Raw genomic sequence first — 13,103 nt, 5'->3', positions numbered from 1 at the left:
TAAAGATATTTAAGAACATTGGAATGTTTTCTCAGCGATTTTCTTGAGAAAATCCTGATGCGGCCCGGCCTCAACTAGACGCCGCCTGGAGTGGCCCCCGGCTGATTTGAGTTTGAGACCCCTGCTGTAAAGGTTTTAGAGTTCAGGTTTTCTGATCAGTAAAAAGGGGAAAAAATGAGAAAAACTAACAAGATTAAAGCTAAAAATGTATTTTTTGAGATGTTGAACATCATATTTATTTTCATAAAAACATACATAAAGTACCTTAAGAACAAAAAAATACATGTATTACATCGAAAATTTGCTCATTCATAAAAATAAAACATTAATAACATATTTGATCTCACGAATAAATCTCAACATAAAAAAAAAAAAATACTCATAAAAACAAAAGTGCATCATCAATATTAAGATAAATACAGTGGACGCGAATTTGGGGCGCCAATTGCGTGCTGTTTAATTGGAAAACTGATTTAAAAAGAAGGGTGGGGTTCCACAGTTCACCTGAGCGCAGGTGATCCGAATCCGTTAGGCCCTTTATCAATGTGCTTTTTTTCAAAACGAGCACATCTTTTGAGGTGTTGTTCTTAGCCAAGTCTTGTTCGATCATACTCCCTCCCCATGTACATGGCGGGCATCTGGCACTAAATAGCTCCAGTGATTGGTCAATGACACAAAGAGCGCCTTACTATTGAAATAATGCATAAAGGGGTTTATTTGATTCGGTACTTCAAACTACAAAAAGATAGTTTAGCATTTGCGTAGCTGGAGACCACTTATTGCCATTTATGCCTCCTTCTGCGTTATGCATACTGCACTGGCCTGATACCACGATTACAGTAAATTTTTGGTTTGCATGTTTCTGAACTGCGGGAAGAAGTTGGAGTTCTTGGAAAAAGCACACATATGCCTGAGGAGAACATGCAAACTCCACACAGAAAGGGATTTGAACCAGGGCCTTCTCACTGTGAGGAAAATGTGTTAACCACCATACAACTGTGCAGCTCTTTAGAACCAAAAAATAAAGTTTTTTTTTCATCCCTGGGTTTTTCTGTTTTGGTATTTTGGATGGTTCATGAGAATCTTTTTACCCAATAATTCATGATAAACCTGTCGCCACTTGTCTTATGTACTCGTCTGCTCGCTGATGTGCAAAACAACTAACCATTGATTGCTTTTTTTTTTAATAAGCGACACATCACAGAAAGTTCACGTTCATGTTACACACCTGTAGGGGTTTGAAATTTTCCTATGAAGTACATGTCCACTGTGAGAGACCTTAATCTAAAGAGAAATCTGGAAATCACTGCAATTAGGTATTTCAACACGTATCAGCTAGAATTATGACCCTCAAAGACATGTTAGTCTGCATGTAAATAGTCCACCTTCATCTTCTTCTTATCCTAAATTGAAATCACCTGTTTGGGGTGGTTAACTGCATACAGACACCTGTCCACCTCATACAATCAGTAAAACTCCAACTACTAACATGGCCAAGACCAAAGAGCTGTCCAAAGACACCAGAGACAAAATTGTAGACCTCCACAAGGCTGGAAAGGGCTACGGGGCAATTGGCAAACCGGCTTGGTGATAAAAATATCTACCTTTGGAGCAATTATTAAAACTTGACTGTCAATCTCCCTCAGAATGGAGCTCCATGCAAAATCTGACTTTGTTGGGTCTCAATGACCCTAAGAAAGGTGAGGACAGCCCAGAACTACATGAGAGGAGGAGCTTGTCAATGACCTGAAAGGAGGTGGGACCACCGTTTCCATGGTTACTGTTGGTAATACATTAAGACGTCATGGTTTGAAATCCTATTGAGGACAGTCTTAAGTTTGCAAATGACCAATTGTATGATCCAGAGGAATCATGGGAGAAAGTCTTATAGTTAGATGAGACCAAAGTAGAACTTCTTGGTCTAAAGCCTAGTCGCCATGTTTGGAGGAAGAAGAATGAGAACCATCCCAAGAACATCATCTCTACTGTGTGGCATGGTGGGACCAGGGCCATCCATTGTGAGATTTTGGGGAACAATGTCCTTCACCTCAGTCAGAACATCGAAGATTGGTTAAATGACCGAAGCACACAGCCAGTAGAACCAATCAGTGGCTCCATAAGAAGTATATCAAGGTTCTGGAGTGGCCTCTCTCCAGACCTAGCAAAAAATCCTCGGAGGGAGATCAAACTGACTGATCTAGAGAAGATCTGTGTGGAGGAGTGGGCCAAAATCCCTCCTGTAGTGTTTCCAAACCCGGTGAAAACCACAGGAAATGCTTAACTTGTGGAATCATAAACTTACTGAACCAAACATTAACATTGATTTTCTCCATAATTTCTAAATGGGAGATCTTGTCCTAATACTTATATGTCTACATGTGGATTTTTATTATCACTATAAAAATTGTCGTTTCACTTGAGTCTTTGCTTACAAACTGATGGAAATTCTCACCACATCGTTGGAGGCATCATTCTCTGGCGTCTGCGGGGGCTCGCCGGCAGCAGGACTGTTGGACGGCATGGTCGGTGGCGGCTGAGTTAAACCACGTTTAGAAGGAAAGATGGTGGTGAAAATCAAAGCATGGGAGGGGCCCTCAGAAGCCCCAGGTGCAGCTTCATTCAATCTGTCGGCTGGTCTGTCAATCTCTCTTGGTCTTCGCCCTCACCTGTGAGAAGAAATCCAACAAACAATGACGAGAGCTGACAGCAGTTTCTGCAGGTTAAAAAAAAGATCTTCTCTTTGATGTCTAACTAAGAGTGAAAACACACACACCACATTCTCAAGGCTGACCTGCACAACCTGAGTATTTTAGGGTGTATGGTTTCTTTGTTTCTAGGGGTCATCCCGCTTAAAGCCACAAAAACCCACTGAATGAAACATAAAACTATAATTTTAACTACTTTTTAACATTGAAATCACTTCAGTTTAGACTTAACTTGTTAACATTCCTTGTAAGTTTCATCATTTAAACACAACAGAACAAAAGTTTCTTTCCTTAGACCCACCATTTCGTCTAGAAATAAGGTTGTGCTCCCTCAGGCTTTATCCTGCAAACTTGGTTCAAACAGGCGTGGAATAATGACACATTTTTGCACCTTCCTTTGGTTAAGCTTGCTTTCTCACACAGCACTCTACAGCGAAGTGAAGACGGAGGAGAACCAAAACCCCCTGGAAAAATCCTGCACTTCTAACAACTAATCATTTTGGGGCCAAACTGCCTAAAAAGGCTGTGATCATCATCATCATCATGAAGAAGGGAAAAACACACTATAAAAAAAGTTCTCTGGTAGAAAATATAATATAAAGCTTGTGTATTTTCTCACCACACAAGCTCCTCTTTAAAACATTTTTTCATCAGATCAAGCGCCTTTTTTTTTTTGCAAATCATTCTACACAGTGACTGTGTTTTTTTTTACTCCCAGTGGTAAACTTCATCTCTTCCTCTGAACAGTCAGCAGATGATTCACACTTGGAACTAAGCAGCACTAGAGTTCATTAACGGGTGCTGGGTGTCTGTATGGAGTCCTGATATATATCTGATATATGAGTTAATAGAAATGGATGGACGGACGGATGCATGGCACGAGAAATGCCTCAGCTCAGTGACCTAGAGTCAAATCCTTGGTCAGATCATACCAAAGACTAAAGGTGCATTCACACTGAACGCGATTCACGCAGCAGAGGTAGCCAGTTTCAATGCTGAGTCAATGGAACAGACGCGACTTGAGGCGATCTGAAGTCCTGCGGTGCAATTTGAGAGACAGACACGGCGCGAAAGTCTGCCAGCAGCTCGATTTAAGCGATACGGCGCGAATTAGGCGGTGCAGCTAAAATTTAAATATCTGAAGTTTGACAGGACGTCGCGTCTGCCAATCAGGAACTCAGCTTTGGACACGTGGTGTTTTCAGTGACTCGATAAGCAGGTAGAATACTAATCCAAAGCGAGCATTTCTGTCCTGAATTTCCTTTCCTTTTTCCTTAACCCATTGGAGCTGCAGGTTTTCAGAGGTCATCCGGCTACTTTGGGGTGATACACTGAACTGATCGCTGGCTTTCACACCCAAAGAGGAGCTTAATCGCTCGATATGCCGGCAGACAGAGAGCCACTGCGGAGTGCCGAGGCTCCAAACTTCATCAAAACATTAAGAAAAGGAAAAATGTCTCCTAATTTTATTTTTTCCCTTGGGTTAAAACGAGACAGTGAGTCTTCAAGTTCAGCCACAGAGACACAGAAACACAGTGGAAGCGGCTGTCATAGACACAGCCTCCTGTACCAAGAAAATCTTTTACTAATAATCATATAAACCCAAACATGGAGACATGATTACTGATGTTTTGGTAGAACTCTTCACAATAAATAACCCTTATTCCTCAACATCATCTGTGTTTTCATACATTCTAAGCCAGATATCCACAGACACCGTTCCTTATAGAATCATCCTAAAAACATTAGCTGGTAGCTCCCCCCACATGCAACTGCGGCGTCAAGCTCAGGAACACATTTTTGGACAGACGACGAGCAGCAAATTTGTAACAAAGAGGGGCGGGGCATTCAAATTTGTTGCGCAAATCATATTCAGTGTAAATGCACCTTAAAACTGGGACCCAGTGTCTCCCTCCTTGACCCTCAGCTTTAAGGGGTTGTACTGGGGGGGTTAAACCACCAAATGGTTTCAGACTGCAGCTGTGAAAGCAGCTCACCACTCCCCTAGAGAATGGGTGAAATGAGATGAATGAATTTCAAACATCCAGGTGTGTGACAACTGATGGGACTTTAATAAATGAGACTCGTCAAAGGATACAAGTAGGTGTCAAAGGAAGTGTTTTAGGGTGCCAAGAACCAATAACATCAATAATCTTATGTGAGAAGTATTGAACAAAAGTAAATGATATTTTTTTCCAAAATCAGTTGTTTAGATTCTTGTAACATGTCAGACTTTTTTGATGTATTTGACAAGCTGACTCATTTTCTATCGCTATGAAATGAACTGCCGGAGCCTGAACAGATGAGTGGAAGAATCAGTTATGTGTGACCTTGTTAAGCACTTGAGCTCATCTTGGCTCTAGTTTCACCACCCTCTCATCTCATTACCATTTTCCCTACATAGAGGCATCATAATGACTAAATTAAGGTCAGAAATGAATAACTTTAGAGCAGATTTTACAGGTGAAATGCTGACTTTACAGTCTTTATCTTGTGTTCTTTGTAGTGTGATGGCGGGACAAATAACTCACATAACTAGCATTTAGGATTATTTCTTTTTAAAGTTCTAAGTTGTTTCCGTCCCAAGCAGGCAAGGCCAATAGGGCCCCATATGGTTTAAAAGTGGCAAATAGGTTTGTCTACAGTTCTGTGGTGGTCCCACCCCTGTTTGCTCATATTGACTTAAGAGGGGATTCAGTGGGTTAGCTTGCTACGCTAGCCAGATAACCAGTTGACAGCATAGCGTGCTAGTGAGCTCCACTGTAGCATGCTAGTGTGCTCCGCAGAAGAAAACTTCATTGTAGCATGCTAGCGAGCTCCACTGTAGCATTCTAGCGAGGTCCGCGGAAGAAAACTCCATTTGATGCATGCTAGCAAACTCCACTGTAGCATGCTAGCAAGCTCCACAGTAGCATTCTAGCGAGGTCCCCGGAAGAAAACTCCATTTGATGCATGCTAGCGAACTCCACAGTAGCATGCTAACCAGCTCTGCTGTAGCGAGCTAGCAAGCTTCTCCGTAGCTTCCTAGTGAGCTCCACTGTATCGAGGTAGCGAGCTCCTCTGTGGCAAGCTAGCATGAACCGCTGTATTCAGCTAACAAGCTCCGCCATATTGAGATAGCGAGCTCCGCTGTATTGAGCTAGCAAGCTCTGCTGCAGTGAGCTAGCTAGCTCCGCTGTAGTAAGCTAGCAAGCTCTGTTGTATTGAGCTAATGAGCTCCACTGTAGTGAGTTGGCGAGCTCCGCTGTATTGAGATAGTGAGCTCCGCTATAGTGCGCTAGCGAGCTCCACCATATCTAGCTGGTGAGCTCCCTGTAGTGAGCTATCGAGCTCCGGTGTATTGAGCTAACAAGCTTCGGTGTATTGAGCTAGCGAGCTCCACCATAGTGAGCTGGCGAGCTCTGCCGTCCACCAGGCGGCTAGATAGCATAGCAAGCCTACCCACTGAGTGACCACTTCAAGTCAATGCTGGAAAACACAGGTGGGGCCACTACAGAAACTGTGGACAAACCCATTTAGGGCTCACACTTTTAAGCCATATGGGGCTCGCTTGGCTATGCTAACTGGGTCTGTATGTCTTCTGAAAGTTTACACATCACCTAAAATGCCAAAAAAAGACAAAGCTACTCTATTTTTAAGTACATCATTCGATTGAAGTTTATTTTGGCTAGTCTGAAGAATGACTCAAGACCTCCTCTAACCTATCCATCTATTAACTTCTGCCAACTCTTAGGTTATACAGGCAACAGCCTAACCAAACATGCTCAAACTTCCGTCTGACATCTATTTAATTTATTCCAGAATCATGGAGGGGCCCTGGAACATTGGAGAAACACGATCTCTACAAAAATTCTTTCTCAACTTCTTCCTGATTGGGTTAGAAAGCACAAGGAGGAAATCCTGGTCGATGTCAAAACAGTCACCCCTCTCTTGATAAGGGTGAATGAACACCTCATCCTATTTCTGAGGGGAAAACCCCAAGCAAAGGAATCGCATATTAGCCACCTGTGTCCCAAGTCTTATTCCTTTGGTTGCTACTCACATATAAAGAACGTTGGTAGGGGCAGAGAGTCAGATGGACTTGTAAATTGAGAGGGTTGCCTTCTGACTAAGCTATAGTAGGACCTTTACAAAAACTGCACAACTGTAGGGAACCCTCTTGTAGGGTTTCAGCTCCACTACTCCATCAGACATAAACCAAACTCCCAATACAAACTGCAGTCTAAATCTTCAATCCTTGGATGGACGAAAAACTTTTGCAGCAGAAAACTGCTTTGCAGTAGGTTTATACATGCAAACAATGCAAGATCAACCTCTGTTAAGTTTAAACACTTTTTATGAACAGGAAATTTGAAAAATGTTTTATGCTGAATCACATTTTGAATGGATTTTTAGTGACAGCAGCCCTAAATGATGGGAAAGTTACTAAACTCTGTAACTATCAATTTCATTTATTACATTTAGGTCTTTTTTAAAAAAAAGAACAAATGATTGGATTTTCATTGGAAATGCGCGGTAGTTCTAATCCAGTCAGTAGTGATGTCACAGGAAGTTCTGGGAAGGCTGGGGTACCATAACAACACACCAATGGAGCTTGAAAATGTGGGAAACATAAGAAAAATAAAAGAAAAAAGTGCTCGATGAAATATCTGCAAGTCGGAACTTGTGATCCATGGCAGCATTACGGAGATACATGAGTATGATCACGCTGAGGAGTGATCTTTGTCTAGGGAAGCTAAGCTAACATTAGCGCAAAAACAGCTAGCTCTCGCGCAGCAGTTTTCCGGGTTTAAATGCATCGTGTGTGGCTGTCATTAATGGGTTGTATGGAGATTAACCAGAAGATCTCCATGTCTACAATACCTCTGTCTGAGTGGTGAACCTTTCAAAATCTGCACTTTTCAAACCAAACACAACGAAGGCGGTGCGGATTTTGAATTTACAGTGAAAATGAACTGCTCAGCCAAGGCTTCATTCATATTCTGCGCTCATGTGTTTTGGTTCGAAGAGAGCGGATTTTTAAACGTTCACCACGCAGACAGAGAAGCTAATAGCTTGCATGTAGCTGAAATGTTAGCTAAATTCCAAAATAGCCTAAAAAAAAACGTTGAAAAGCCTAAATTAGCCAAAAAATAGCTATGGTAGCTCAAATATTAGATAAACTCCAAAGTAGCCTAAAAAATCTTGGTAAATGCCAAAATTGTCCAAAAAGACGGCATAATGCCAATTTTTTAAACTTAAAAAACGTAACTTTTTAACATTACGAATGATTAAAAGGCAGGAATTTTATTCCAGAATAAATCAGTTTAAACGTTAAATAACTTTCAATATTTTACTCTCCATAAAAATATATTTTGTTAAAATTATAAAAGTTAGAAATGAGCGCTAGATAACATCTGACCAATAATAACAATAAAATAAAATAAGATAAAATAAGGCCAGATCCGGTCACAAATGTGACCTACAGTCACAAAAACAACAAAAAACAGAATAGTTACCACAGCATTACAGAGGTAGCACAGATTTATGAAAAATTTGATGCAATTTCAGTCTGAGCATTAGGTGCAGGTAGGACAGATTTACAGAACACCGACAGCAGAAAGCCACAGCTGAGTTTGTGACCAGTGATTTGGGATTTTATTTCAGCAGGGGGGACAGTGAATGAATGAAAGTAGTACATTCTAACAGCCCCAGGATTTTCTCCTTTTTTTAAAATATACCCCCTCCTGTTTTTAAATATGCAATGTCTCAGAGGATCTCCTTTTTATTGGGTATCCTTTGGTTTCTTATATGTATAGGAATATCTTAAGGCCTCAATGAGCAAATATATTGAGTATGGGGATATGTGTCACTAGGTTTTAAAATACTTCATATATTTTTTATTAAATATACACTTTAAACATATAATTGCAGACTTATTTTTTTGTTGTTGACTCAGACTGCCTCATTTGATTTAAGTCTTGTTCTAATGCCAGAATCAAATGAAGGAGAGAAGCTGCATGATTTATTAAAGGCTTAATATATTGTATTTATTTTTTGTTAGCTTAAAGCTGAAACAGTTCATGTTTAAAGATATTGATGCTTAAGATGAGTATTTTACATTATTAGTCGACAAATTGAAAAAATTAATCGGAGATTAGTCGACTATTAAAATAATTGTTTGTGTCAGCCCCAATAGACAAAGAACAAATGATTGGATTTTTATTGGACACTCAGCAGGATTTAACTCCTGTTCAGTCAGATCTATGAACACACCTTTATGGTGTGTTTAAACACTGACTACAGCACCACAAAACACTTTCAGACACACTTCCAATGAAATAAAAGTGAATTTCTAATGAACGGTTTGCAGAAACGATGTCCAAGAAGATGATTTTTTTTTTTTTTGGTCAAAAAATTGCAGAAATATAATTAAAATTCCACTAGGATCAAATTTGCAATAGATTGGAGTGGGACTTTAAACTGGCTGTTTTCTGAACACATGTTGCTTTTACGCAGAGCTTCAATAAACTTTGGCTTTGAAGCAACATGACTGGGGGGCTATTTAATGAAGCTACCTTCCTGTTTTGTTGCAAGTTTCTTGTCTTAGTAACCTTTACGGAGGTAAAATCCTCCAAAATATAATGGTAGCTTGCTAGTACTTAACTATGACACCAACAAACTTTTGTGAAATAACCTGCAACCAGTTTTAACTAGAGCATGAAAGGAGAGAAATGCTGTTCAGAAATTTTGAAAGTTTGTTGTCCTTGCACATTAATAGGATTACTGAAGCTCAGCAGCACATACAGTGAGCGTGCACAACTGAGCTGCTCTCGAAGAGACAAACGACAACTCCTGCACAAGCGTAAAAACAAACCCGATCCCAGCAGTGATTTGGATCGTAGCACAGTGTGACTGCAGCCAATGTGTCTGGCTCTGCTCGCATTGCATTGTACAGTATGTCACTCCTCATGATGTAGCCTTACATCATCTACTGTAAAGACATCCGGCAAAGAGCCAAGAATGCCAGAAAAAAGACAGGCGTGGAAACTTTGTGGAAACGAGCGTGCACTGACTGTCCACTCCCCTGTGCGAGTCGCAGACTGGAGGCCAAATAATGGCTCCTTGGAGTATTTATGGACTCAGATAGTCATATAGCATGTTACTGTTCTCTGATTTAAACTGCTCTGATACTTGTGCCAGCAGTGGTTTAAATTAGACCGAAGTCAGAGGGCCCAGGGAGAAGCCTGCACTGGTGGGAGGAGAAATATTTGTGCAGAGAAAAAAAATCTTTAGAGGTGCATCAAGGTAATGAGAGTTGGGCAGCAGCAATAGAAGGAAGTCTGTGCTTCTCTTCACAATAAAAGCATGAAACAATAACAATGCTGAGCCCTACATTTACTCTGTAAAATGTACACTATGAGCAATTTAAAGTAAGTACACAAGAGTGCAAAATAAAAACATTGTAATATCGTCATATCTTCACATCTTTACTAACATTTAATATAATCTTAAAAACAAAAAAACATGTTACACCAGGAAGTTATACATTTTTTTCTAATATAAAAGGAAAGGTGTAAAATAAAAAGTGTAATCTGATGAGTACAAATGTAAAATCGTACCATGGTCAACTATTAATAATAGAATTCAATATTTGTTTATGCAATTTATTAGCATAAATTGTGCAGAAACGTAATAATTTAATTTATTATTTTACTTTTTCAGTTTTGTTTTACCTAAATTTATAAAGAAAAAGAACAGTTTTTGTTGGTGACTTTTATTTTAAAGGCGCTTTGCAGAGGGGTCCTGGTAGTTTTAGGTGTCTTGACTGATGCCAGGTTTGGGAGAATTAATATTGGGAGCGACCTCACGCGGCCTTTACCGGACAACCCTTTGTAAACAGGTTTAATCCTAGCTGCATGGCGCGCGGGAAGCCGGTGAAAGGCACGTGCCTGAGCGCGTAAGCTTCACAGGTGAAAAACCCAGGAGGGGGCGCGTTCAGACCCAATGCACCCGTTAACCCCGTGAAGCGCGTGCCCGGCGGCACGGTCCCGCGCGCTGATGTTTCTGTCTACATCTGGTGAAGAGGACGCGGCAGCTTCACGGTTTAGCGGGCAAACGCGACGTTTGCGGTCACCGCGAGGCTCGCATTTCCTCCGTCTCAGAAACACTCAAGTTCCCTCGCGCCGTGAGCGAAGCTCCTCACGCGCGCATCTTCTGCGAAAACGGAGCCGCGCGAGACTTCAGGAGGAGGTGTCTGCAACTAACTTGACCCCGCGTTTGCTAGCCCGCATTTTATGGTTATATTTACCGTGTCGTTCGTTCTTCAGACACCCGGACCCTCACGGCGGCCGCGCGCACACTCCTCTCCTTCACTACCTCCCCCTCTTTCTCTCTCCTCGCGCTCTGCCGGTTCGTCTCTCGCCTGCTGTTGGCTCGCTCTCTCTCTCTCTCTCTCTCTCTCTCTCTCTCTCTCACGAGCCGCAGAGGCTGGGGCTCGTTTCCGCGCGGTCCTAAATTCGGTTGTATGGAACCTCGTGTGTGCCAATAAATATTATATTTATGTAGTAGTAATAACAAATATTTTTTTGTTCTAAAGTTGTTTATATGACAAAATGCATTATGTAAAAATATTTTTAAAAGTAACTTTCTTAGTTTATTATTTTAAACAGTCAAAACCCACAGATATAGGAAGCAGTTTTATAAAGCATTCACATGCACAAGGACAATAAAAACACATCTAAAAAGTTAAAAACAGATAAAAATACAGATAAATTACATTACATATAAAGCATAAAAACACCAGTAGCATTAAAATATTAGAATGTTAAACGGTGGAAGATGTTGGACAGTACAGCTTGATGTCTTTCTTTCACATCAATGTCATTTCACGTGACTGCTATTCTTCTTATGAAATGATTGTCATTAAATAAATGCTGTTGTGGTTGTTCATTGGTGTTATTTTGCAATGTTCCTGCTATTGTAAGTAGACCGGTGACAACTGGGGAAAGACCAAGTGGCGCCCTCACACAGCGAGATCGAGCAGACCCCAGTTGGGGCCACCATGAGGTCAAAAGTCAGGATGGCAGTGATCTAACATCATCACCTTATGAGAATGGACCCGTACGGATGCTGCAGGTTTGGGGGTTGTCTGGCTCCAAAAACAGCCCCTACCCACCCCTAAAGGCAGTTGTGACTAAAGCTTTAGGTTACACCGGTACAGCTATAGAATCAACAACCCTTGAATCAGAAAGATACTCATAAGCAAGACATTCAGTTGATATCTAGTCTTCCGGTGAGATCTAGATTGTTTTCAAGTTACAGTTGAAAAAAATCTAACTTGTAATAAGCAGCAATCTTACAACGTGCCCAAAATAGGAAAATGTTTACCATGAAATAGAAAATTTGGAGCTAAACACTGATTTGCACTTGCTTTTAGTGATTAGCATTTCATTGTTCAAAATGTTTTTAATAGTATATTTAATTAATGCGTTAATATTTATTAACCCAAATTAATCGTAGAAACAGTTCAATGGTTCAGGCTTCAACAGCATGTGTTAAAACATTCGTCGAGTATTATCCCATGGTCACTTACAAATCAAATAAATATTCAGTCAGTTTTTGGAACTTTATTCTTGCTATTTTTGTGGTTTAGATCACCTTTTCACAAAAACCTGACTATTTGTTCCGGGCTTCGCTGCCAAATTGTACAAATAAATGTTACCAGTAAAAACACTGTGATAAATCGGGATTAATCCCAACATAAAAGTGCGATTAATTGATGTTTTTTGTAATTGATTGATAGCAGTAATTAAAAATAATGTTCTAAAGGCAGATTTTCGTGTGTGATTTCAGATTATGAATATTCACAGATTAAAACAAAAAAATAAACCGATTAATCACGTTTAATTTCTTCCAGCTTTGAAATTAATTAGTTAATTATTTAACTGGCCCTAAAATAATCACAAAAACTTTAATCTAAAGATGCATAAAAGTCCTTTTACATTAAAGCCCTAAAAATACGTGTTTGGGCTTCAGCTACCAATAATGTTGTGCATCAGTAAAGGATCCAGCATCAGTTCGAAGGCTTTTTGATGAATGAACAGCAGCAGGAATCATCTCATAATGAGCCCGTGTTTGAATGGTAGACACCACAGCTGTGCAGGTGGACACTACACTGGGGTCCCACCTGCTCATTAAGCTAGGTTAATGTTTGGCCATCAACCAGAAAAGGTGAGATAAGCTTCATCTAACAAGCTTGACCGCACAAAGTTCAGCTGTGTATCGAAAAATCAATTAATGCGTAAGTGGATCATGTTATGAGCTGCTTGAAAATTTCAAAGCCTTAAAAATGGATGAATATCAGTTTCTTCTTATGATGGACAGTTGAACAGGTGTTTGCCTCATTTCTGTGTTTTG

The 13,103-nt window shown here is 40.4% G+C and overlaps 1 protein-coding gene across 7 annotated transcripts in view; it reads right to left on the bottom strand.

Moving 5' to 3' along the window:
• The window catches only part of dnmt3ab (DNA (cytosine-5-)-methyltransferase 3 alpha b), a 76,648-nt gene extending 65,516 nt beyond the window's left edge, over nucleotides 1-11,132 (bottom strand). For all 7 annotated transcript variants that reach the window (XM_024291901.1, XM_024291904.1, XM_024291906.1 and 4 more), the window contains exons 1-2: nucleotides 10,996-11,132; nucleotides 2,453-2,666 (exon numbers count right to left, since the gene is read on the bottom strand). In XM_024291901.1, the coding sequence (XP_024147669.1) occupies nucleotides 2,453-2,521 (69 nt within the window). In that variant the 5' untranslated portion in view covers nucleotides 2,522-2,666; nucleotides 10,996-11,132. The remainder of the gene's footprint in view (nucleotides 1-2,452; nucleotides 2,667-10,995) is intronic.
• Nucleotides 11,133-13,103: the final 1,971 nt, after the last annotated feature.

The sequence above is a fragment of the Oryzias melastigma genome, linkage group LG24 (assembly GCF_002922805.2).
Source record: "Oryzias melastigma strain HK-1 linkage group LG24, ASM292280v2, whole genome shotgun sequence".
Classification (NCBI taxonomy): domain Eukaryota; kingdom Metazoa; phylum Chordata; class Actinopteri; order Beloniformes; family Adrianichthyidae; genus Oryzias; species Oryzias melastigma.
Note: the sequence above shows the minus strand (reverse complement) of the source record. Positions and strands in the feature narration are given on the sequence as shown.